At 40.7% G+C, this 26,930-nt stretch overlaps 2 protein-coding genes across 2 annotated transcripts in view; one reads left to right on the forward strand and one right to left on the reverse strand.

Moving 5' to 3' along the window:
- The window catches only part of LOC119737326 (coatomer subunit gamma-2-like), a 42,002-nt gene that overhangs the window by 5,007 nt on the left and 10,065 nt on the right, over nt 1–26,930 (reverse strand). Inside the window, exons 3-17 of the mRNA XM_038211590.1 lie at nt 14,966–15,046; nt 14,326–14,397; nt 13,728–13,883; nt 11,463–11,555; nt 10,284–10,487; nt 9,600–9,640; nt 9,281–9,335; nt 6,856–7,002; nt 6,077–6,361; nt 4,990–5,233; nt 3,468–3,543; nt 2,768–2,871; nt 1,717–1,845; nt 894–956; nt 592–731 (exon numbers count right to left, since the gene is read on the reverse strand). Coding sequence (XP_038067518.1) covers nt 592–731; nt 894–956; nt 1,717–1,845; nt 2,768–2,871; nt 3,468–3,543; nt 4,990–5,233; nt 6,077–6,361; nt 6,856–7,002; nt 9,281–9,335; nt 9,600–9,640; nt 10,284–10,487; nt 11,463–11,555; nt 13,728–13,883; nt 14,326–14,397; nt 14,966–15,046 — 1,890 coding nt within the window. The remainder of the gene's footprint in view (nt 1–591; nt 732–893; nt 957–1,716; nt 1,846–2,767; nt 2,872–3,467; nt 3,544–4,989; nt 5,234–6,076; nt 6,362–6,855; nt 7,003–9,280; nt 9,336–9,599; nt 9,641–10,283; nt 10,488–11,462; nt 11,556–13,727; nt 13,884–14,325; nt 14,398–14,965; nt 15,047–26,930) is intronic.
- On the forward strand, nt 16,427–25,930 carry LOC119737325. The gene is made up of 8 exons (XM_038211589.1): nt 16,427–16,841; nt 17,570–17,757; nt 17,924–18,364; nt 19,185–19,523; nt 20,336–20,447; nt 20,595–20,841; nt 21,687–21,963; nt 22,450–25,930. The coding sequence occupies exons 1-8, from the start codon at nt 16,433–16,435 to the stop codon at nt 23,647–23,649; spliced, it is 3,213 nt and encodes a 1,070-aa protein (XP_038067517.1). The 5' UTR covers nt 16,427–16,432; the 3' UTR covers nt 23,650–25,930.

Below are 26,930 nucleotides of genomic sequence, written 5' to 3' on the forward strand. Positions count from 1 at the left end.
TGGGAATCGTGGACGATATTGTTCTCTTTTGTTCTCTGGAATTTTTCGTCCACAGTTTGAATAGATGAACGCGCCTGCGGAAACGCACCAGGACTAACGATGACTCCAACTTTTTAGGAAGACTCCCATAGGTTTTGTACACGACCCCAATCGCGGACGTATGCTGGGAATCGTGGACGATATTGTTCTCTTTTATAAGATGGAATTTTTTTTTTTTTTTTTTTTTTTGGCGCCGGGGTGATATAAATCAAATTAGGTTTTGCCCTTCACCGACGTTTTAAACACTGTATACTCAGTGTGTTACCCGTGTTACTAGTGTTTTTTCCAACTTTCACTCGGGAGGTAACACACTGAGTATACAGTGTTTAAAACGTCGGTGAAGGGCAAAACCTAATTTGATTGTTCTCTTTTGTTCCCTGGAATTTTCCGTCCACGGTTTGAATAGATGAACACGCCCGCACACGCAGTGCGGGAACGCACCAGGACTAACGATGCACATGCATTGCTCATGCACTGAGTCTATACTAGCGCATCATGCTTTTCAAATAACACGGGTCATTCAACCAGAATGGCCAGCCTAAAGCCACTCACCTGGAACACGATGTTATTGGCAAAGGTGTGCTTGATGCATCGGACCATGTACTCGGTCTCAGACTCGGTCAGCTCAACCGGCTTGGAGGATTTGAAAAGAGGTCCCAAAGAGGCAAACTCAGGAATGGCCGCCAGTTGTTCTAGTCATCCCAAAAACAAACAAACAAAAACCACAGAAACATAGTAAATGGTCGTGCCCTTCATTGACAAAAGTATAGATTTTTTAAGCTTAAAAACTTGGTACATTTGAAACACTGAAAAAAGTTGTCACACCCAAGTAATTGCGTTCTTGGTGTCCTTACCTGCATAAATCTCTTGGGCTGGAGCGCTGGGCTTTTCCGCAGGCCTGGAAGAGGGCAGCATATCTACATACACAGACAAAACAGAATGTTATCTTAAGACAAACATCAATCTAAATAGGCACAGTTGAATGTGGACTTTTTTCCATTATGCACTGCCAAAAAATGGCCTCAACATATAAACCTCATGATTTTGCATACTCTTGCCAAAAATAGAGAGCACGGGTTTTGATCCATCAGGATCTTTCTCATTTGAATTTGAAAAAGATTCTACTCTCTAACTTTTGCAATGTGTATATTTTAAGTCAATCTAGTCACGTAGCAAATCATCAATGCTTTTGTTTTCACGTCCGTTGTAAACTCTTCACTATTCCGCTAACCTTAACTCTGTCAGATGCAACACAGTACATCAGGTGTTAACGTCCGTGGGACCATGCTGCATGGAGCCATCAACACCAGTGCATAAACGGTCAATTTTGAAACAATCAGGGCTAGTCTCATTAAACAAGGCCAGAGCTGTATCCTGCTGCAGTTGGTGACTGCAGTCTCTGATGCACTTTAGCGTTGAGATTGTTCACCTGATGGATCTTGCTATACTGAGCAGGTTTGTCATTTTGACAACAAGTGTTGCATGTTGGTGCATTTAGCAGGGTTTCTAACCAGAATACCCTAGGGGGTTAGGGCTAAGCTGTGGTGGGACTTTTTCCGCTCGAACAACTCAGGAATCTTCTTTCCTCCGTTAAAATAAGAAATTTGAACTAGAAATGGATTGTGAATCTTTGTCATTCATCCGACAATCTTCCAGAAATGTCAAACCTGCGTTTACCTGGTTTCTTCTGCTCGGTGATCGGCTGTGTTTCCAAGGGAACGGACTTGATGTCAAAGGGTGTCTCCGACGGGCTCAGGGTGTAGTGGTGCAGCGCCCTCTCTAGGCCAACTATGGACACGGACAGGCCTAAAACATGGGAAACCAGTGAATACGCACTCATATACGCTGTAAAACAGAGGTCTGAAAAGCCTCAACTTATTAAAAAAGAAGTTCGTATGGCCCTTCAGTATGGCAAATGTTCTGTCAAAACCAGATGCCATGGGCAGAACTTGAAATGGCTAATACATCTTTGTGTTATTTTTGCCAGGATGCAACCGAAATTCTAAAAATCACCACTGTCTAGTAGACACCAAGGGTAGATTCAAATAAGAGTGGAATACAATAAAGCCCCAGAGTAATGGTGCTTGGGCTGTACCAACCCAAACCCATCAAAAGAACTACAAACCAGTACGAGATTTTGTTTTTTTCCCCTTCATTTTTTTCAGACTGGTGGTCCAGTCACGCCAAACCCAAAGTACTAGGGGCAGGGCTCCTGCACCTTGAGGACAATAAAATCCACAACTGTTCCATGACTTTTCCACGACCAAATTATGACATTCCATTGACCCAGTTCATCAAAATGCAGATCAACACTGTAAAACTTGTTTGGTGTTTTATCACCTTCATAATGGGGATATCACGGGGCAAACAATTCAAAATCAAAATACTTGTATCAGCAAAATTTGTCACATTTTGTCAGGTAAAAAAATGGGATTTCCGATGCTAAACTACGAATATGCAAAGTTTAAAATTTAAAATAAATTGGTCCTCACAACATTCCATGACTTTTGTGATTTTTTTCAAATTTCCATGACTTTTCCAGAACAGGAAGTTCAAAATAATAATTCCAAGACTTTTCCAGGTTTTTTTTCCCAGACCACGGGAACCCTGCCAACTTGGGCAACCCAAGTCGACCCAAATAGATTTTGGTTTCAGAAAGGCAAATGCATAGGATACGTGTATTAGGGAAGTCAGGGTTAGTTATACATCCCAACAAAATTGTGTTTACCATTGAGGATGTAAGCCGAGTTGAGGGCCTTCTGCTGTTGCTCCAGGACTCGGAGGTAAAAAGTGGCTCGGTCTCGGACCTCATCATCACCGTCAAGCAGACACCTGGGCAATGAAATGGAGAGTCTCCTTTAAAAACGATTTTTCTTTATACTTAACAAACCAAGTTTTCCTGATTCCTCTAAAATCCCTCACGCTTAAACAATTGTGCACTACTCTGGAAAAATATGTGCCACATGGAAAAAATCTTTTACCGGTAACTTCCCCCACCTAAATTACTCTAACTACAAACTTGTCTGAAGCTACCGTTTTAAATTTCCCCCTCCCTGAACGAAAATCCTGATGAGACCGCTGACTGTAAAGAAGCCCTATTGCTGTTCAATTTTAGAAAGTCAACTAAATTGAAGAAGTCTCCAGGTAGATGACTTAAGTTTGGCTTTTGCAAAAACATGACAGTAGTCATAACGTGAAAAGGCAAGGTCAAAGAAGGGTCAAGGAAGAAGAAATTACAAAATCTAGTCTGCACGTGCACAAAATGGAAAATATTCAAAAAATATTCTTTCTTCATTTATGTACACCAAACATTGAAAGCCAAGATCAGCTTGTGAGCCAAATCTCGAACTGATCTGCCCTTTGTTTCTTGATCAATTAAAAAAATCTGTAGAAATCAATCCACAGTGACACGTAGATCAGCAGCTTACCTCTTGAGCAGAACAATCACACTGGGCAGCAAAGCCTCACAGTGGGCACCAAACTTGGCCAGAGAACTCACAGCAGCTGAAGTCAGAAACAAAAATTAAGTATTTGTTGGATCAGTACGTGCAACAGGGTTTCTCTCCCTAAAACGAGACACTCGAATTTCACTTTTGTTTTTAAACCCACGCTAAAAGGACTGGAACCATTAGATCACCGCGAAGAGCAACAGCCTAGGTAAATAAAAATAATGATAACCGTATTTATATAGTGCCTTTTCCAAAAGATACAAAGCGCTGGGGGAGAATGCAACCAAAAGACAGGTAAATGAAGGTAGTCAGTCCTAAAATGTCATCTCACATCAGTCGTAAGCCAATCACGAGCCATCCATTCTCAAGTCAAGGGACAAGCTATGCAAGAGACCACTGACAAAAGCACTAAGTAGTGTCTATCCTCTCAGCCTTTCAATTTGACCTTAGAATGACTTGTGATTTGCTTACTTGGACTTGCGAATGATGTACGAAGGACTTGTGATTGACTGAGGATCCTTGATTGACTTATGACAGACTTGTGATTGACTTACGATTTGACTTGTTATGGATCGGTGATAGACTTATTAAGGACTTGTGATTGACTTGGGATTGAACCTCGATCGACCCATGACAGACACGTGATCGACTTCAGATATGACTTGTTCTGGATCTGGGATAGACTTATTAACCTTAACTCCCTAGGCCTTTTTGCTAGGATGTAGCCTTAATCCTGCAAAATCCTCCAATTGGCCCCCATGGAAAAATAGTATATAGCCTCAATCCTGCAACTTCCTCCACTATTTCTTGAATATGATCCGTGGAGGGGTGACCACTGCCTGAATCCTTCAAAATCTTGCGGCAGTGATTGTCAATATGTTGAGGCTTGGCCAGTGACATCCTGGAGCAGTGCGGAGGATTTCAAGCATAATCCAGGCCTATATTTATGCATGGCTGAGCAAAAACAACACAAGGTCCAGCCCAAGACCTTGACAAAGTGCATCCTACAAAATCAGTAACGCACTTTTGTCATGTAACCAAATTCTTCCACTTTGGCAAAGAGGATTTTGAAGGATTCAGGGCGGTTAGGGTTAAGGACTTAGGGTGATTGACTTAGGATTGAACCTTTATTAAGTCGTGATCGACATGTGATTAACTTGAGATTGACATGTGATTAACTTGAGATTGACATGTGATTAACTTGAGATTGACATTTGATAAACTTGAGATTGACATTTGATAAACTTGAGATTGACATGTGATAAACTTGAGATTGACATGTGATTAACTTGAGATTGACATTTGATAAACTTGAGATTGACATTTGATAAACTTGAGATTGACATGTGATAAACTTGAGATTGACATGTGATTAACTTGAGATTGACATGTGATTACCTTGAGATTGACATGACATTAACTTGAGATTTACTTGTGATGGACTTGCAATTGACTTATGGCAGATTTGAACAAGACTCGGTGATCCAGCCATCCAACTTACCCGCTCTAATGGCCGCACTCTCCAGGATGACGCGATTGAAGATGAAGCGGATGTACTTGGAGGGGTTCTGGGTGCGAGGCCCTTCCCTGCCCAGCAGGTGCAGGATGCGGGTAGCCAGGGAGGTGTGCTCGCAGTCCTCGATGAACTCACACAGGTGAGCCAGGCCGGCCTCCTTGGCCTCTGGGTTCTCCTCAATGATGACGATGACGCTGTCCACGATGGCACGCTTGTACTCAAAGCCTCCCTGGAAGAGGGTGGGTGGAACCATGCCGAAGGATGAAATTAGGACACATAAAATGCTGGTAAACTTGCACAACCAAGATTGAGCTATCGCATGCACCCTCAGCATGCACTGGATACCAAGCTGTAATGGCTGATCCAAACAGCATTTATCCCCAATTTTCCAAGCAAGGTGGGAATTTATAAAACCGAGTTGTGCCTTTCACCCAAATAACTTTTTGTCAGTGCAGGGCAAAACCAAAAACAGTTAAACAAACTGTGTAGGGTCCACACACTGGTTTGGTTTGGAATGGTTGTAGTCGGCCAACTAATGCTCAGTATTATGTAGCATAAAAGTTTGTGAGCCAAGATGTTCTTGTTAAGCCACTGGAAAATGCCACTATTGAATCCTGTGCTGGTTGGCAGCCCCATACTGTTTTTGGTTAATGGCATATAAGACTTGACAGACCTTATTGCAGCAGGCAAGCTTTTCAATTTGACAAAAAGCCAGCTGGGTATCTCAATGATGTAGTCCAGGTCAAACATCATTCTGGATAAAATCGCTGCCATGATCTTATGCGATATAACGCAAATGCCCATTATGCTCGCAATTAACACGTGAGCACCGTGCCACCTGTCTCCCTTTGCATTCATGTGTCTCCAATGAGTGTTTTGATTATCCCAAATGACATGTAGCTCATTTGATTGTGCGCATATGCAGTTGAAATACCGAACTGGCTTATTATTGCATGTTCATGTGTTCAGCACAGTTAAATCTAAAAAACCTAGCGGGTAAAGTGATAATCAACTAAGTTGGTGTCATACCCTAATGATCAACAGTAACAAATATATTGAGTGTTAACAATACCTCATCCCGCAGCATAGATGACAGGAAGCTCATCATGACGCCGTGCTTGCGAGGGAACTTGGTGCAGAGGGAACGCACTGCCTGCACCACCACCACCTTGAACTCATCCGAGATCTCCGACATGAAGGTGCTGATCTGCTTCATCAGACGCTCCACGCTACCCTCGCTGCCTGTCTTGAGTAAGGTGGTGATGGCCAAGGTGGCGATGCTGCGGTTGACGTCTGTGATCAGGTTCTCTAGGTCCAGGTTGCAGGCGGTGACGGCAGCTGGGTGGGTCATGGCGACCTTGGGGGAGGGGGGGGGGAGGAAGGAAGGAGGGGTGGGAAAATGAATGAAGTTGAAGATAATGAAAACTCTCCGTCAAGTAAACATTTGAACAGGGTGGCTGGTCAAAATCATGAAAACATATGCTAAAGGTGCGAATTAAGTGAAAGAAAACTTGTTATAAAAAAGAAACAACATGGGGTTAAATTGGAATTCTGTTTTGTCTAAACTACCGATTTTTGTGAATCCTACTGCGATTTGACTCAACTCCACAGGCATTTTTGCGTCAGGAACCATTTGAAATCTCCAACAAATCCTGCATTACTGGGACACTCTTTGGGTTTTTAAAAAAACTTTCAAGGTGTAGTTAGCCAAATGTAGAGAAATATCAGTTGGGCTATACCGTCCTGAATTCTGCACAAATCTTCCGCTGTGCAGGACCCTAATGGCTCACTCTTTGTACCTACCAAGTTTCAAGGGGCATCAAACCAAAATTAAAGTAATATTCTGCTTACCCTGTTGAGTGTCTTGGTGGCAGCAAATCTCAGCGTGGGCTTAGGGGAGCTGAGGAAGAGCTGTAGGACAGAGACGGCCGGGGCTAACTCCCTAGCTGTGGTGTTCTTCATGTTGACGATGGCGTGGGCTGCTTCATAGATCACCATCTAACAGGAAATTACAGAGGATTCACTTTACCTCCTGAGGTTTATGGAAGCTAATAGATACATATTCACGTCTATCATTACTTCATGTGGGGTATTTTACAAGCTTTATATATTAGTATCAAAGGTATGTGGCTAGACATGATTAACGTGATGTTAAAGGCCATGTTTATTAGGGGTCGTCCACAATTATCAACATTTTTATGGGCGTACAAACCGTATGATGGGGGGGGGGGGGGGGTTCAGGACCTGTGTACGTTAAAAACTTATAAATTTCAATTGTATCAACTTATATCGTGCCTGACAATCGATGACTAACCCACAGAAAGATTATTGATTTGTACAAACATTTGCGGCTATACGAAATCAATGTCATCGAACCTTACTCCCAGCAATCGTATCGGCCCTCAATGTGTGTACCTCTGCATGCGCTACATAGCAGGAATTGACCATTCGGGACGAAGTAGGCCTAATCCAAACTGTAGCTCCGACGCTGTCTCCTAATCCAGTTCCATTGGGAAACTACATGCTTGGAGACGGAGAGGGAGCAGCAGTTTGGAAACTACCCACAGACAATGACACTGTCCTGTTAAGTACGAGGGTGTTGGATGTACCACAGCGAGTTGTTCTATCCAGTAAGTTGACTATTTTGACCTATTGTCATTCCATTTATTCCACATGGATGACTGACAACATACAGTGCCATGGTCCTTAAGGCCCCCCAAAAAAGTCTCCGGTTTCTGGTATGGAGCTTGCCCCAAAAGTGGTGCGGCGACGCGGCTTTTTTTTTTTTTTACCTGGTGTTTTTTTTTTTTTTGGCTTCAAATGTCGGCTGATGACTGCAAATGGTGCCCGAATAAACTTAGTGCAAATATATGGGAGTCCAGAGAGGCCACATAAATCTTATTCTCGATCATAACCCCATCTAAAAACACGTTAAAATTGTGCAGCAGCAGAATTCCAGTCAAACCAGTGAGTTTGGCGGTTTTTAAACATCATCTTGTATTGAAAAAAAACCTTTTTCATTTTGCCGACGCGCATGGCTACGGCGACGCGCGCGCATACCAGAAACCGGAGACTTTTTTTTTTGGCCTAAATGTTGCTTAATTTATTTTGTTTAATAGCATTTTTACTCGTTCAACAGTGGGTCTTAATCTTATAAAGTCTGGCTTATATTTTCATTTTGGGATATTCTGTTTGTTTCTTTTGGGGTGCTCTTTTACCACTTGAGGGCAGGATTATTTTCAGCCGAAAAACACTAATTTTGAAAAAGCAGAATATATTGGCCTAATTTTACAATCAAGTCAAACACCCCAAGTACTGACCTTGAGAGTCATTCATACAATATTTGTATGATGCTCCTCACTTTATATTTGGCAACACTCCGAGGCCCTGCCACAGAGCAATATTTGCTACAACGACAGGCCGTGTATACAGCTGCCATGTCCAACACACAGTTTAGAAAAATTGATGGGAACAAATGACGTGTATACACGTCCACCGCCAGAGACTAGGGCAAAGCATGATGATTTAACTCGTAACCCACCCCTGAGAATATACACTGCCAGATCGTGTTTATATGTCCTCCGGCGTTAACTGGTTAATCAGGTATCATTAAAGCTATAGTCCATCATTTGTAATTAGTGCATTTTGTTCGTTTGAAGCAACAAAAGTGTTCAAAATCTAATGAAGGATACTGAGCAACTAACCTGATGAAGTTTCAGCTAAGCTTCAGCTGTACATTCCGAGAAAAGCAGTATTCTAAGATCTCAATTTCAAATCAAAAGTTAGTGAATCATGTTTTGAATTGTTTTGAATTGCAGCTATACGCGGCGTCGCGCACTGATCCGACGAATTATAACAACCGCGCGCGCGTGTGCGTCGTTCCAATACTTGTGCGCGCTGCGCCAAATAACAAAACGAACTACTAATTTAAATTTTCCTACAGTGCTTCTTAAGAATCACCGTTGGAAATGCCTTCTTTCGTTGATTACTTCAAAATGACAGCTTCCTAGAAAGAATAATTTCACAGGGAGTTTAGTTCCCTTACTATCTTTCAACCAAGTTTGTTTTTCAACAGTAATTACGCCAGTTACTTTTCGGATGGCTGCAAATGATGGACTATAGCTTTAAGAGGTTACAAGGACAAGGCAATAAATGGAATCTAACAGATTTTACAGTCAAGTCCATCATCAGTGAATCACACATCAAATCACAAGAAACATCACAGGTAAGACTTCAATTTCTGTACTTAGTGGATTAAAAAAATATTTGAGCTCACCTCGCTTTTGTGTCTCAGACAGCCCTCAATGAAATCGAACAATGGGCTATCATTCCTGTACAGGATTAAATCAAAATCTGAAACTCACATTTTTTTTGTAACAAATCTAGTTATTTTACATGGTATCCTTCTTTTCCAACAATATATGTGAAGTTTAAAGTAACCGTATATTTCTGAGAACTGTCATGCAGAGAATGTGTTCAATTTGACCATGTGTAAAACTTCACTTCATAAACTCGGAAAAACAGAACACTGTTACAGTAGTAACAAGCATTTTTAAAAATGTTATTATTATTACTTTTTTGGGGGTTCAACTTACCCAGCATCGTCGTCTTCAAGGAGCTTTGATGCAATACGAATCTGAGTGATAGAAAAAAAAAAAAACTTACGGTACAATGCAAGCATTATAGGAAAACATTTCACAAGACACTGATTCCATTCTGTGCAATGTAGAGGTTGAATAATGACAACATTCAAAACTTATTTCCATCCTAATTCTCTTGAAATTGTTCAGGACCCTTCCTCAATCCTCCCAAATCCACCAGTGTGTAGGAAAACTTGGGCCTAACCCTCCAGGGTAGTTTGGCTAGAAACCCTGCTAAATGCAGCAACATGCAGCCTTGTCGAAATGACAAACCTGCCCAGTGTAGCAAGATCCATCAGGTCAAAATACACAAGGTCAAACCGCCTAATGTCTGTGGTCACCACCTTCAGAACAAAACAACTATGGCATTGGTCAATCGGACTTTCTGCAATTGTTTCACAATTGGCAGTTTGTGCACTGGTGTTGATGGCCCAATATAGGAAGGTCCCACAGACTTTTTACACCTGGTGGACTGTGTTGCGTTTGGCAGGGTTAGGGTTAAAGTACCATCAATCCTGAAGTTAAATAAAAGTTGTTGGGGTCCACCTTCCTAAATCTTACAAAAACCTCCTGGTGGGTTTGAAAGAATCTGGGGGGATGGAGTTTTTCAATGTCTGGTACCCTGACTGATGGACTCACCAACATGCAAGTAGCATAGGGCGACTTGAGCCCCCCGCGGGTGTACTTGCCCACCAGTTTGGTGATGGCCAGCCGGTCATTCTTGCGGATGTGATAGATCAGGCCCAGGGCGTGGTACTGGACCATCACGTTGTCGCTGGTGGCCGCCTCTTGGGCTTCGTTGACCCAACGCTTGACCACGTCGGGACTCTGACTCAGCAAGTGCTGTCATGAAATAGAGCCAGAAATCAATCAATCAATTAAACAAATATCAATACACCAGAGTTGTAATGACTTGAGTCAATGACTCGACTCGAGTCCGACTCGAGTCACAATTTTTGGTGACTCGACTCGAATCGAGTCCCTAAGGGCAGATGACTCGACTCGACTCACTGTGAGCAAATGACTCGACTCGACTCAAGTCCCTCATCAGAATGACTCGAATCGACTCGAGGAAGGCTAATGAGACTCGAGTCCCAAAAATAAAAGCAAAACTTTGCGAAAATATTTGTAATGACTTACACCGGTGCCTGTTTTTGTTCACGTCACGTTAAAATGTTTGCGAATAATGTATACATATACATACGTAGTTTGATTAGTGTCCCCATTAGTTAAATGACGATCAGCTGGCACCCCCTTTTTATTTTCATTAAGAGTCAAATGTGGTGTCGCCACAAGTAGTAGCCCGAATGTAAAATTTAAAAAGCCAAAAAAATGACTTACTCTCTTGTGTTTATTTATTGTATAGTGCTCAAATATTTGTGACTCGAATTGACTCGAGCTATATACTTGACTCGACTCGACTCGACTACACACTGTGACTCGACTCGACTCGACCTTCTTGACCTAATGACTCGACTCGAGTCACTTTTTAAAAATGACTCGACTTGACTCGACTCACAAAAATCAGTGACTTGTTACAACTCTGCAATACACAGTAGTAGTAATCTATCAATAAACCCTCCTAGTGGGAAGTCATTATTCAGAGCAATGACTAAAATCCTTAAAAACCCTGCAAGTCAGTTTCAGGTGAAGGAATATGAATTGTTAAAGTAACTGTGTAACACAGAGAGTCACTGAACAAAAATAAACTGAACAGCCATCAGTTATTCAGAATCAAATCATTTCTTAAGCATGGAAAGATTGTCTCTGGATGATGGATGGATAAGATGTTCTGCAGAGTTCGGACAACCAGCTTACCAGGGATGATGCTAGGGCTGCGCTGGAGACGCTGTGCACCTTGTCCACAATGGCCTGCTTCATGTAACGCTCCAGCCCCTGCAGCATAGTGGTCTGAAAACAGAGCAAAAAATTACCAAAAATGTAAAGGATAGGACTATTATCTACCTAACCCTCAGCTAAACTGTTGACATGCTAGAAATCAAGCAACGGGGGAGGGGGTTACATGCGCATGGAGTCTGATGCAGAATTTCATTGGATATCGACTATTAAGGCACACCAGGGACATGTTTCAACTCGGATGAATTTCTAATATGGTGAGCCATGTTTATAGGGCCCTGGTTACAACCTGACATAAGTAACTTGGTCTGCCAAAAAAGGTAAAACATGTCTCTTGTCGAATTGCATTTAATACTCCCTATGCCCAGAGTTGTAATTGAGCCACTCACAAGTCAATAAGCCATTTGCGAGTTAAATTTGAATTAAATCTGGAACACTGACTTAATCCAATGCTTTGCACATTTTAACTTTGCATTCTCCCGACCAAAGAGACTGTTAGGCGAGCCCTCAGATTAGAATCCCTCCCCGGACCGTTCGGGGTTGAGCCCGCCCAGTATGTTGAAGGGATTGGGACCTTGCATGGAACCGATCGGCCTGGATTAACTCCACCAGGCTTCTGCACCATGGCTCTGGCTCATCACAAAGGAACCAATTTGCGACGCGCTAAACCTCCAGTAGGCAACAATGACTGTGACGAGCTTCATAGAAGTTGCCGCTGGTAATCCCAGCAGGCCGAATAATCCTCCAATAATGGCCAGACTTCAATTTATGTTGCCTATTGTGAAACCCTGAGTCACCAGTTTGGACCGATTGGGGCGTCACGCTTCAGTGACCGGGTGGCTTCTGGCTTCGTACCGATTGGGGTGAAAGAAATTAGCATACCGGACCCGGTACCCGAACGGTCTGTTATCTGATGGCTCGCCTTACTACATCACGTGATTCGGGGCAAGCCTTATGCTAGCAACACCCAGCTCTGGCATGGTCTGGTGTCTTTGTGCCATTCTCACCCATTGTGAGCGATGTATTGATGCTGAGCGTCTCTTACGTAACTATGCAAGAGCTTGCCCCGAATCATGTGATTAGCAACAGTGTCTTTGGTCTGGAGAATTCAAAGTTAAAATGTGCCAAGCATTCTGAGCAAGTCAGTGTACCAGATGTTATTGAAATGTAAATCCCAAAGGGTATAGGTTACTCGCAAATGGCTTATTTGGGGATTTCACAATGCAGTGCGCCACCAAGAGTCCATTTCTCAAGTTTACAGTCGACAAAACACGGCCCATTTGAACAAGTATCAGTAGACAACTTCAGCTAATTTGTTAAGGATTGGGGCATAGCGTTCTGCCGCCTTGCAAAAAACACCATATTGATAAAAAGAAAAGAAAAGGGCAAACAGATACTCGAAACATACGCTTATGAAACTAACTAATAGCCCGCGCTGCGGATTTGTCGACCATCTCCCAAAATGCACTGGGAAAAATGAACTCTCCGTGGCAAACTCTTGGTGGCGCACTGCATTGTGAAATGCCCAACTTGCGAGTCAGGTCAAAAGTAACAGGAAATGAACAATGACAAAGGAATGCCTTTGTAGCTGTTCATTTCATAAAAAGGGCAATTCCATGGTTACTCACGTTACATTTTCGTAACGTGAGTAACCGATTTTGTGTGTCTTGTTTATCATACATAACACATTTTCTGGATGTCATCTTTGGTGCTTAGGTAAGTCTAGGTCTACTCTATCTACCATGGAGATAACAGTTATTAAACCTTTTCAGTAAGGTAATTACAGCCCAAGGAAACTCAAAAGTACATCAAAAATGTAACGTGAGTAACCGTGGAATTGCCCAAAAGCTTGTGAGTTGACTAGGGACTGGCTGACTTGTGGTGACTTGTGACTGACTCAATTATAACTCGGCCTATGCCACGTGGGGGAATGCGGGCTAGTAGCTGAGATTTATGACTCAAGATCAGAGGATCAGGGGTTCAAATCCAGCTGCTGGCCATATGCTGTGTCCTTGGGCAAGCCACTTCACCTCCAATTGCCTCTCTCTCCTTCCAGGAATATAAATAAGTACCAGCATTAGCTTGGGAGTATAAGCTGTGATGGAAAGGCATCCCATCCAGGGGGAATACAAATATTCTCAGTCTTTTGGTGCCAAGGAAAGTGGAGATAAACGCCGGCCTGATGGGCCATATTGGGTCATGACAGACTCTTTCTATGGTACTTACGTCGGTGATCTTGCAGAGTGCACGGATGGCCGCTGCTCGGTACATGTCCTCTTTGCCTGTCATGTCTTTAGTCAGGCTGCTGGTCACGATGATCACGTCTTCGGCAATGTTGGCCATTTCCTTAATGACCAGATACACCATGCGACGCAGCATCACCTGAGAATCGGGACCAAAAACAAAATGGACTACATTTTGGCAAGAAGCAATTCAAACAACTTAGAGACTCATTTCGCAGAGCTGCAAAGAAGTTAATTAGGCCTCCCACCCACCCACCCCCCCCAAAAAAATAGATCTGCTTCCGGTTTCCCTACCTACCCTTTTCTGACAGCCCCTACCCTTAAAAAAAAGGGGGAAAAATGAGGAAAAACACCAAAAATTATCAATTACAACCTTTCACCCTTGACTACACGCAGACGCCTCCATATGATATACACACAAAAAAATTGCCCAAAAAATACAATTCCCTACCTACCTACCCTATTTTCAAATGCCATGTAATCGGAAGAAATATATTTTTTTTTGGCCTGAGTTAAAACATTTTGCTAAAAACATCATGTTGTAATTTGCCAGCCTTTGTTTTTTTTTTAAAGTGGCTTACATCGTTTGACTGAAACAGCTTGGTCATGGCAAAGAAGGTCTCTGTTGCTTCAGTTGTACCGATGTGCTCACCCTGCAATGCAAGCAAAAACATGAAACACAAACTAAGAAATTACAACCAATTCACCAAATGAGCATTGATCCAGGCACAAAACAACGGTTGAATGCAGTCAAATCAGGGACGATTCCCACTAAGACCAAATACAAGTCAAATTGGCAAATTTCACATAATTGAAAGACTGACTGAATGGATTTGTTTGGCCAAAACTTGCCCGACTACGGAAAACTTTTTGGATTTTGGGAAAACCCTTTCAAAACCTTCAAACTTGTTTTTTTTTTCACAGGATACCGACTGTAGTGAACTAAAATTGTGTACAGATTCATTTCTAGCCTCTAGGCGTCTTGAGTGAACATTGAAATGGATTTTTTTATGATGCTGGCTACTTTTTTGATTTGGGGGCATATGGTTCAAAACTTTCAAGCATGCATTTTTCACTGTGCAGGAACGTAGTCTTTCTATGCTATCTTTTAAGTGACCATTAAGCCCAATGCAAAGGAAAGTAGGATGGGTTCATTCCTACAAAATCCTCCAAAAGGTTCCGGTGGATTTTGCAGGATTGGTAACAGGGTTTACAACCAACCTGATTCAAGATGTACATGATCTTGGTCAGAATGTGGCAACACTTCCTGGGTTTGATAGGTGTCTCGTTGAAGATACGTGCCTGTTAAAATAAAAAGATCCACAAAACAGTTATTAACCCTAACCCCCTGAAGCCTTTTTAATAGGGACCATCCTCAATCCTCCAAAATGCTGTATCTCAAACACCATTCATCCTCAATCATCCAAAATCCTTCAAAACCGCCACAAGGATATTTCAGGATTGAGGGTTTGGGTTAACCCTAACGTACCTGAATCCATCAAAATCCACACCCCTGTTTCGGGGGATTTCGGCGGATTCAGGATACTTCCATATTGCACAAACTGGGGGATTTTGATGGATTCAGGATTGTAAGCCTAGCGGAACTGCAGGATTTTGATGGATTCAGGATACCTCTGTATTGAGCTATTGGGGGACTTTGGCGGATTCAAGATCTCAACACATTTACTCCAGCCTACATGTAGCTGGTGGATTCTAATGGACTCGCTGGCCACCGACATTTTTTTGCATGGCAAAATTGATGGATTTTGGCGGATTCAGGATACTTTCTAGTAAAAGACCCAAAGGGGTTAGGGTTAATAATAACAATTATGAGATGCTGATATAGCGCTTTGCACCAAAGGTCTTAAGTGTGCGTTTATGAGAAGACCATGCAAAATCCTGAAAAATCGACAAGGTGGGGGGTCAGCGAATTAAGTTCAAATCTTGGCCATTTGATCCCCACCTGAGACGATACCACTCGGTGGAGTAGCTCGATAAATAATCACACGGTGGCCGAGTACGGGGCACCGACAATTTTGAGCAAAAAGGGTGACTTCCAGGGAGTAAATTTGTGTTGTTTCTGGTGTAAAGTTATAGCCTCGTTTAAACCCTTAAACTAAGTCGTTTACTGTCGACCTACATATCAAAAGAAAGGGTTTAATCTCCTCTAAACGATAAAATATAAATCTTTGATGTGCAAGCATTCACTTCGGAGATATAGGCGTAAGAAAAACACGTATCAGCTCTATTACGAAATGAAGTCCTTTACGCGGTAAACCATAACTTAATTAATGCAGGGCTGAGAGTCAACAAACTTGAAGGAAATATAGTTCAGATATTCGACTACAATAATAAAAAATAAAAAAGCTGTCAGCTCTTCTTGTTTTTGTTTGCTCACGGTCAATAAAGTTGAAAAATTCCTGATTTTCATGACCAAACCTACATAGCCCCCTAGACAGTTCCGAGTGCAATTGGTTGCCCTTAATTGACATTTTGCAAGAATTGTTGTAAGAGCGTAACAAAATCTACATTTTGCAGCCTTCACCTATTGGGTAGGTGGGTGAGTGGTATATCTTTGGTGGTGCGCACTGATCCGGTAGGAGGGTAACGTCCTGTTGCCGCCCACCCACTTAGCGCGCGGTATCGAAAGGGGGCGCCCTCGCATACATTACCGTCAAAATGGCGGCCATGGACATGCCGTCTGTGCGGCTGCAATGTGATTTTAGTAATTTTGAGTATAGCAAAGCCATCGAATGTGGTGTCAATCCCTCTTATCCGCGCGAACTAAATACAGTGCAACTTAATCGATGCACAAAAAACATACGGAGCCATTTGCAGAAGTGGAAAGTCGCTGCATATGATGTGAATGTCGAGTGGAAACTGATCCTCCTGCGATGTGGTTTGTTCGACGTCGATGCATACACTGATAAGACAATATGTCCAGCGCATAGATACAAGTTAGGGTTGAGTTGGACATCATCAAGGAAATGTTGTCATCCACTCCATAAAGGGAAAGGCAAACCATTCCGTGGTGTGAATAAAGCAACTAGCCGTGAGATGTTTGATCGATGGGGTACCCTGGTCACAGTTGGAACAGGTAAGACTAAGATTAGAAGACAGAAATCAAACAAAAACACATTTCTGAAATGATGAATCAGTCATGGTCATGGTCCATTTCTGATCAACTGATTTTGTTTCTGGGAAGGTCATATCAATTAAATCCCTTATCATGCAGTTGACTTGGGACCAGTGAAATGTATTATTGTGTGAAAAATTAAAACTGGTTTTCATGGTTGTCACAGCTCTGGACCACACACATGGTTTTCGGCAGTGGACACACATGGTGGATATTTAGCCGGAACTGGATTTTGATTTTTTTTGTATATAAAGAAAGTTGGAGCTGCACTTAACATGCGCAGTTTGGGGAATGAAACAAATATTTGTTTTGCACTTACATAGTTGTTTTGACTTTTATTCATGAGATGTGACTCATCAGACCATTTATAAGAACAATTTCAGATTTGTTTCCCCTTTTATACGAATCCTCTAGAGCCAGCCACATCAGAAAAAGAAAAAGTAATAAGTGCAATTAAATACAGTCAATCTAAAATAAAGAAGATTTTTCATTTTTTGTTTATTTATTAACTTTTTTTTTGGGGGGGGGGGAATTTATGAGATGGGTTTTGTTCAAGGGATCTATTGCTCAATATTGTTGGTTACATACGCCCCGCTTTATTATTTATACATGTATCTTTTACTTTAAAAAATATATTAAGCCTGCTGCGGCCTTAACACTTTAATTCTCACTGTTCATATGACTTTCAGGTATCTGTAGAGGTTGTCTATCTAAGCACAAACAAGCAGTTATGCACCAGACAGCGGAACAATTACCACCTAGCGATGTGCTCTCTAAGGAACAAGTAGAGCAGCAGTGTACAACCAGTGATTTCACATCGCCGGCTGGTGTACCATCTCTCCAACCCACCGACACAGAATGCACTTCAGTTCATGAGGTAATGAGAGTGAACTAAGAATGGACCTTGACATATTGCATCTCATTTATCATGTTTGTCACAGATGAATTGTAAGCACTCTTCTTTGAGTACATAAATTTGTATTTCAACCCTGTTATATGTAGCACACATCTCACTGTTTTTATTTTCTCATGATTATTTCTAGCAGACATCCGAGTCCTCATCAACTAATGGAGATATAACACAGGATGTAGGTGCACTTGACTCTTCTTGGGCTCCAACCCCCCGACCAAAGAATGTGAAGCTGCAATCCCTGAACACTTTCCTTACTCAGGGTGGAATGTCCACTGTTGATGGGCAGCTTCATCTGTCATTAGACAAAGCATCTGATAGCACCATCCGTTATTATAGAAGGAAGGCAAAGGAAGCCTTTGGTTTAGTTCTTCATTGTTTAGCACCAGGTCAAGAAGATGGGCTCATGAAGATTACCATCGGTGAAACAACTGCTGAATCATCACAAAGTGGTCAAGATTTTGATAGTAGTACCCGTTCTCTAGTCGAGTGCTATCAAACTGCAGACAACTGGTGTACCAAGCGACAGATTTTATCAATATTGGCCCGTAACATGACAAAGCAAAGACTACTGGTAAGACAATGTATATTTTCCCCTTGAACTTTTCGATAATTTTTGTCAAAGACAACATACAATGTACAAACATTTTACAAATCGTTTGATGTAATTTCTTTCCGTCACCATGGGACCTTTCATACTGGTTTTAACTGTAATTGATTGTATTGTATTGAAATTTCGATACATTTTTAGTAAACAAAGAAAAGATGACTTGAGCGGTACTTAAACCTGCGACGTCCGGGTTGACATGCCGGTATGCTACTAACTGAGTTTAGTATGTATGTTAGCGCTGTCCTTAGCCGTATGTTAGTGCTGTCCCTATTTTTGACAATATCTTATTGACAGTAAATAGGGAGACCGCCAACGTAGGGCTAGGTAGTTCAGTTGGTTGGTAGAACACAGGCACGTCAACACAGAGGATGCAAGTTCAAATCCCGCTCTTGTCAATTCTTCTTTGTTCACCCAAAATGTATCCAAAACTTGACCCTGTGAGTTTTCCTTGTAGTTTATAATAATAATAATAATAAAAAAATGTGTGTAGCGCCTTATGCAAGGCCTCAAAGCGCTTTACAAAATATACATAAATCAACAAATATATTTCACAGAAAGTACACGCTAAATATTATCAAGAAGAAAAACAATCAATTAAAATACAGCATAAGTTAAATAACAGCATTCCAATTAAAATTCCAATAACAATTTTCAAACTACAAATAATAAGAGGGGAGAGGTTACCAGCACATTCACCCTCGGCCAAGATCCTCAGCATCTGGCATTTACAGTAAAAACATTATTACATGATGCAATTTTTTTTATTCTTGTTCCATTGTTGCAGCAACTGATTCCAGGGCTCACCATATACCGGATAGATGCAGCCAGAAAGCATGCCAAGGAAAGTGGTGGAGGGCAACCTGTGGAGTTGGAGCCAATAACACGATCAAGACTACAAAAGACCAAGGTTGATCACTTCATTCAATTCATCTCACGCCCAGAGTTTGTTCAAGACGTTGCATTTGGGACCAGGAGACTGAAACTCACTCAAGGAGAAAAGATTGAAATCCCAAATGTTGTACGAACTGTTGTCGTGTCTCGTCTTGTTGATCTATATCAAGTTTACTGTCACGAGACTGGATTCACTCCACTGGGTCGTAGCTCACTGTTCAGTATCACTCAGGTGAGAATTGTGTAATTTTTAATCCTCGTAAGTGAATTTTTTAAATTCAATTCAATTCAATTAAAGGGGCTATGAAATAAGATTTTTTATGACTTTAAACAACTCTGTCTTCAAATTGACGACAAAAATTCACCCTTTGATTGCCAAATTTGTTTTTTTTTAACTTGTTTCTGAATTTTGTGTTTTTATGCAAATTGAATTTTACATATTCATGAGCAAATATGTGATATTTCAAGGCAAAGCTGCATCATGGTTGGTTTGTGCACAAAAAAATACAGATTTTTTTGCTTTTCTTCAAATGAGCCCTTTAAACATTTATTTCATACTTTCCAATTCCATACATCAAATAGGTAAAGACATACAAAATAAGTCAATACATGGACTATAAAATATATTAAAAAGCAATAAGAAATAAGGGGAAAGTATGGGGCTGTTAATGGTAAGCCGGGGCTTTACAGACATTATGAAAATGACACAGACAAATGGACAGGGAAAAAAAAACTGGACAAACAACAAAGAAGAGAGACGGAATCATCAAGACAAAGACAAGAGGGAAAATGACAATAAATTCAATAATATGCAATGTCACAATGGGAAGATGACAATCACAAAGTGTCACAGCGCTAACACACTTAAGAATAAATGGTGCAAATCCGGCAAAAGTGAAGAACGAGCATTAGTGTATTTTACTGGCAATTTGTAAAATCTGTCATCTTTTTTTTTCTTTGTTTCTATACATGTAGGTTGGACATTTAAAGCATCATTTTGGTCAATGAGTTTCAAATTTTCATGATGCATTGATTCTTTCACAGGTTTGTGCTGCTGCCAAGAAGAAATCTCTCTCCGGTCTGGATAATATTGCTGCCGAGGCCTCTGAAGGGTTTGATGCAATGGACAGATTGATAGGATTGCTTGGTGAATTTGGTGAGTTTTCTACCGCACTCAAATCAACAGCTGCATTTTCACTGGTATGCCCAAAGTCTCAATTGAATCAAGATTAAGTGTAAGGACCATACTGAGGATCTAGAGTAAAACAAAACTAATTGCTAAGCTTTGCTTTTATTGTTACAGGCTTTTCAAGTTCGTGGGTAGATGAGCACAAATCTAGACTCCGAAGCGTCCGCCAATACCTTAAATCTGACTTCAAACTCCATGTTGAGGAAAACAGTCCTTGTCCTGATCACTGTTGGACTTACGCACTGAGTACTAAAGACTCTTGCAGTCATCCTCATAACGTACACTGTGACATGTGTGATGATCTACGTCTTGTGCTAAATGAGGTTGAGTTCTCCGTATCAAGTGTTGACACGAAATACAAGTAAGTTTTTCAGGGTGAACTATGAACAGGCATGAGAACCTTCGGGTTTAAACCGTAATTCCATTTTTTCCCTTTCAAATTTGTGGTCTTCAAGTTCAGTGTGAATTTGATATTAAATTTGGGGGATGAGGTGTAGGGAGTGTACTTGTGGATTTCGCTAATCTCTCTTCTTGAATCAGAAATTGTAAGTTTACCTTTCGTGAAAAAAAACGGCACGTTAACAATAAATTCCCGCCCGGCCGCCGGTCCGATTTGCCGTGATTGTTTCTTCCAAGCATTGCATATTTGCAGCAAGCAAGACGCAATGTTTATGACGGGGTATAGACTTCTCTCATTCCTCGCTTCGTTCATGATATAGTTCATTAATGTTTGACCGTAATAAATATACTGCTGCAGCAGAGGTACATGTGTGGGGACTTTGGAAAGTCTAAAAGATATTAAAGTCTGGCCACTTGGTAGTACATGTAAACAAGGCATAACTGTCTAGACACAGACTCAATGCACATTGTACAGCATACACATACACAGGGCTTATCTGCCATTTTTAAATTTTTTGTAAAGATTTATTTCACCAAACACATTTAAACAAATCACTGAAAATGCTTCAGACTGCACAGTACAGCATTTAAAACCAAAAATAAACATCCTGTAAAAACATTCATATTTTCACGCGCTTTTGCTATTATAAACGTAAAAAGTGGATTTCCTTTGTTTTTTTATCATCACCCATTCTCATGCCTGTATGAAACTTCTTACACATCAATGTTTTCTATCCATTTGAAGTTTCTCGATGATTCATATTCAATACACTGATTTTTATACTGTGAATCTTTAATTTATTCCAGGTACCCATCACAGAAGGATGAAGTAGCATATGATTTTGAGTATGCCAAGGACCGCATCATTGCTCTAAAAAATCATGCTGTGCGATCAATGGCTCAGGCAAAGTGCAAAGGCGATATACTTGCGAATCTCACCTCTTCACAAGCACATTTGACCATGGATTGGGCAATGAAGTTTTTGCCCAGGCGATTTAGGGAAGCCCAACAAGACTGGTTTGGCAAGAGAGGGATATCCTGGCATGTGACGGTTGCTGTAGTGAAATCTGGTATTGAATTTGAGGTAAGAGTTTGATGATACAATCACTGAAAATACTTTGTACCATTCCCAGTTTTCTATTGACTTTGCAGATTTAATAACAAAAAAAGTGCAAAAATTACAAGCAGATCCTCTCAAGTGCTCACAATGGGTTGTCAATGAAACCTCATTGTAAGAGCATGTGTTGCTATAATCCTTGATTTGTCACTTGAATGAAACAGTACTTTTAATTTCACCCTTACACTGCATACTCCAGTCCTTTTCGAGTACTGCTAAACGAAAACACTGGCATGTCAGATGGGAAATGAACTTACAAAAAACGGAGTTCAAAAACCACTTGACTTTACCATATTTGTTCGCAGGACCAAGGAAAGCACTGAATATACATGTACAGTGCTCACTACACATCGGCGAAGGGGTAAATAAAATAAATAATAGTTTTAATTCTTTATCCTAGATTTTAAATCTTGCACCATAAAAATAAAATTGTGTTTCTCTTTTTATCTTCAGATTTTGTGCTTCGTCCATCTTATCCAGCAGTGTGTTCAGAATTGGTGGAGCGTCCTATCAGTATTGGAAGCCTCGTTGCTTGAGCTGAAACGAAGGCGTCCCAACATCAATGAAGTCTATCTGAGGTCAGATAATGCAGGATGCTATCATTGTGCACCTCTTATCCTTTCCATGGCAGATCTCTCTAAGAAGGTGAACATCGACATTCTCAGATATGACTTCTCCGAGGTACAGGCAGGTAAAGATATATGTGATCGAAAAATAGCGCCAATGAAAGCCCACATTGAGCGGTACATCAATGAAGGCAACAACGTACTCACTGCTGACGACATGCACTCTGCCTTAGAGTCCTACAATGGTGTGAGAGGATGCTATGCATCTGTTCTGAAGATTGGTGACATGCCTTCTTCCCGTGGGACTTTGAAATGGCCGGGTGTTACCAACTATACCAATTTCTGCTTTGAGGAAGGTGGTGTGCGCTCCTGGCTTGCTTACAACATCAGCGACCAGTTCCATCCATACGCAAAATTGATGAAGCAACCACTCGTACCACTGATCACCACTTGCACTGTTGGGCAATACACAGAGCCCAAAGTTGTAACGGGGGCATTTCGTCAACAAAGGGATGATGTCCAGTTCTCCTGCACGGAATCAAATTGTGTCAAAACTTTCCCCACTGATGAGCTCCTCACTAATCATTTGGCAGCAGGACGTCATATGTTTCGTCCCCTTAAGGAATCTCGCTATGACCAGATTGCACGTCAGTGGGCTGAAAAGATTGGTGACATGCGAGCTGGCACCTCTCATTCGAGTCAAGGTGGTGTGATGGTGAGATCAGAAGAAGCACCTTCAGCCTCCATGTCCCTGGCAATCCAATCTGGATGGGCTTGCAAAGTGTCTAAGGCGAAGAAGAGGTTCTCGCAGCAAGTCAAGGATTTTTTGCTTGCCCAATTCATGGTTGGTGTTAACACAGGAAAAAAAGAAAACCCACAAACTGTTTCCCAGCGCTTCAAAAGTCAGTTCCAGAGAGATGATTGGTTGACTGCCCAGCAGATAGCCAGTTACTTTTCACGTCTTGCTGCCCTACACAAATCAGGGACACTGCCACCTAAGGGCTGGACTGATGTGACAAATAATGCTGTAGAATTGGTTGAACGACAGCTTCTCATGGATGCTGTACAGAAGCAGTGTGAGCTTTGAGGCAGTGATCTAAACCTGATGTCCCTGATTGATATTCTATGATTTTTTGCATTATTGTATCATGTATACTCAGTGATTACCACACATTGGTGTGAAGGTTAAAATTTAAAAAAGGCAATCAGAAGACAAAATAAACACCTAGACTTCATTTAATTTTGTTAATAACTCAATGGTGACAATTTATTTTATTTATTTACATACTCGTATATTGTGCAAGGAGGTCCAATGTTATGTGCAAGGAGATCAAATGTTATTTTGCACAATACATGTACATGTACATGATCATGTAAATAAGAAAAAAAATACTGTCACTTTTGTGTTTTTAGTTCAGTTAAAGTGAAATCTTGTTGTATTTGTTTTGTTTTTGACTAGCCTTATTTTCAAGAGGACCGTAGCTGTGCAGCATGGGGCTTTACCATGCGTGGTCCAACCAAAGATGGTATAGCGCCGTAGTTGCAAGATGGATAACTGACACATACATGCGAAGTGTGTTTTGCTGCCATTCTTGTAAGCAGCGACAGGTTTTATTCATCGATTATGCAGAAACAGCGCACAAACCAAATTACACATCATCATGCAATTTCCCGACAGCTTTCAAGTCGTCAGTGTAAACGTGGAGTGCATTTATCAATAATTTTGCTTCCTAAAATGGCGTCCAGTGCATACATGTACTTTAATCATTGACGCACATTTTGGGGTTAGTGATCCATCTTGTGTCCAGGGCGCTATCAAATCTTTGGGTCAAACACACTATGGCCTGACCACTTAAAACATCCAAAAGCTTGCACTTATAGCTACTCAGTGGTCCACACCAATCAAAAAGGGTAAATCGCTTGGAAGAGGGGGTCAGAAAGATGACATAAATTAGGATTTTTGAGTTTACATGTAATGACATAACTAAGCGCAAATTTCGGTTACTTGGCTCTAATCCTGAGGAAATGGTCATCTTCACTAAAAAATCAGGATAGTACAGCATTATAGAATTGGTCAGCACTTACCACAACTATTCACATATTTTTTGGGACGAAATATACAACATTTTGAAACAACTATTTAACCTGTTGATATTTTGACCAGTCTTGGGCAACATACCAACTGTGTTTGCTTAAAGTTTCGTAGAGTGTGAGAGGTTTGCTTCCTCTGAATTGCATTGAGACTGCCTAGGTAAAACGGGCAATCAAAATTTCAACCGGTATCTTTTTTAACCGATAGGAGGCTACTAGAACTACAATGTTCCCCCACCTTATTTTTACTTGTATTTTTTTATTGACTGCATTTGATCACCGCATAATTTTTGGACTTCCCAAAATATAAATAGGGTCGTTAGGTCATACATGTATGTTTTTGTAAATGACTGCATTTGATCACCGAATAATTTTTGGACTTCCCAAAAAATAAATAGGGTCTTTTGGTCATATGTTTTTGTAAATGTTTTTTAGTGAATTTATTGAATTTTAAAAAGAATTTTCCTTTTTTTCCCCTGAAAAGAGAGAGTGATGAGTCACATGATAGTGTTTAATGCCTTTTAGAAATTCAAAATGGCCGCTACATCCGGCAACCATCTTAGATTTGATGTTTTCAGCCTGTAACTGGAGGGTCAAATTAAATACATTTTTTTAAACAATAGGATGTTTTTAATTTTATCATCTATTTTTATTTCTCATTTTTTTCCTTTTATTTACATCCTTTTTTACCAACATTTTTGCAGTAGTGGATCCAAGTTCTCTTCCTTTACCTTTTTTTGTGTTTAAACAAAGGGTTATCATGGTTTGTTATTGGAAGACAGTGACTGTTCTCGTTTTTTAATGTCAGACTTTGTATGGATTATACAGTTACCTTTTTTTCCTATCTTTGGAAAAAGCATCCAAGTGTGGGTCTAGTAGTTTCAGTTTGAGTTAATTTAAAAAGGAAAAAGATTTTTTTTATTTATATTCAATTGGGTTTTTTTCTTCGAGTTTGATCGTTAGGTCGTTCCATGTGTCAGTCTATTTTGATACTGTGTTGGTTCAGTTTTCTTCTTTCAACCTCCATTTAAGTTTAAAGTTCAATTTAGTTTTGTACAGTTGACTCTCGTTATAGCAAGGTCGGTGAGATCGCCCAAACTACCTCTTTAAACAGAAACGTTGCTATAAAAGGACAAGTGCTCTTTATAACATAAGTCGACTGTAGTACTACCATTTTTCTTATTTGGTTGTGGGAATAACAGGTTTAAGGTTTGTGAAAAAGTTAATTTGGATCCTTTTGATTATTGGGGTTTTTTTTAATGGTTTTCTTCAAATTTTGGTTGGTAAAATAAATCTTTTATTTATTTTGTCTTTCCAAAAATTTGTTTGTCATTGTTTCTATTTATTCAAATTCCTCTCTACTTGTTCCTACCCCATCTAGGTCTATCTCATTTTTGACAGCGAGTACCCCAACATTTAGCGTTTTTCTCATTCAATTTATTATTTTCCAAGTTTATTAATTTTCCGGGTTACATTAACATGCCAAAAAAATAACAGAATTGTCATCCAAGCCTCAACATTCCAACATTTGGTGCACGATATGTGGCAGGGTGTACCCCCACCCCCATTGTGTCTTCATTGTGTTCTGGTAATTTTGGGAATTCTTTAGAGGATTATTGGGGGATACTTCTGTTAACAAAAAGACAAGTGTGTGTTGAGTACAGGAACATTTGTGGGGACTCCCTCTGCCACAAATCGGGCAGGGTTTACATTCCATCCTGGACTCTGAAAGGTGGCGGCCATATTGATTTAAAGTGAACCCCGCCCCATCCTAAAAATGGGATAAATTAAGGGATTATAGCACCCCTAATGGTGTTTCCAGTATTAAAATAGGTTTTAATTATATTGATCATGAAAAAATATACACCTTTGCCCATTTTCATAACATTCAAGCAAAAAAGACGGAAATTATGTGAGAAATACATTTTTTTACCAAATAGGTGCAAAAAACATTAAAAACGCCCTCTATTGAAGATTTTTTATAACATTTTTGACGTCATTATTTACAACTTGGAAAAATAAAACTTGGTGGCAATTTTCATGAAAATTGGTTGTCGACTTTTGAAAATACAGAAAGGGGGGGGGGGGGCACTTTATGCCCCTCCCCTGTCCCTTTACTAGCGAAAAATAGGGGTAAATCAGGCTCCTGCCATTTCATACTAAAAACTGCTGACAATGTTTTTATTATTGATACTTGAAGACCATGATAAGAACTCTCTTTCACCTGAGTTTCATTGTTCAAAGACCTGCACTAATGACGCTACGGCGACTTAAAGA

Source organism: Patiria miniata, unplaced genomic scaffold (genome assembly GCF_015706575.1).
Source record: "Patiria miniata isolate m_02_andy unplaced genomic scaffold, ASM1570657v1 HiC_scaffold_3, whole genome shotgun sequence".
Taxonomy (NCBI): Eukaryota; Metazoa; Echinodermata; class Asteroidea; order Valvatida; family Asterinidae; genus Patiria; species Patiria miniata.

Excerpts from the sequence above, each read along its gene's own strand:
- LOC119737325 (XM_038211589.1), top strand. The coding sequence starts at position 16,433 with ATGGACATGCCGTCTGTGCGGCTGCAATGTGATTTTAGTAATTTTGAG. Across the intron at positions 17,758-17,923 it reads AATGCACTTCAGTTCATGAG|CAGACATCCGAGTCCTCATC; the intron begins GTAATGAGAGTG and ends GATTATTTCTAG. Across the intron at positions 21,964-22,449 it reads AATCTGGTATTGAATTTGAG|ATTTTGTGCTTCGTCCATCT; the intron begins GTAAGAGTTTGA and ends TTTTATCTTCAG.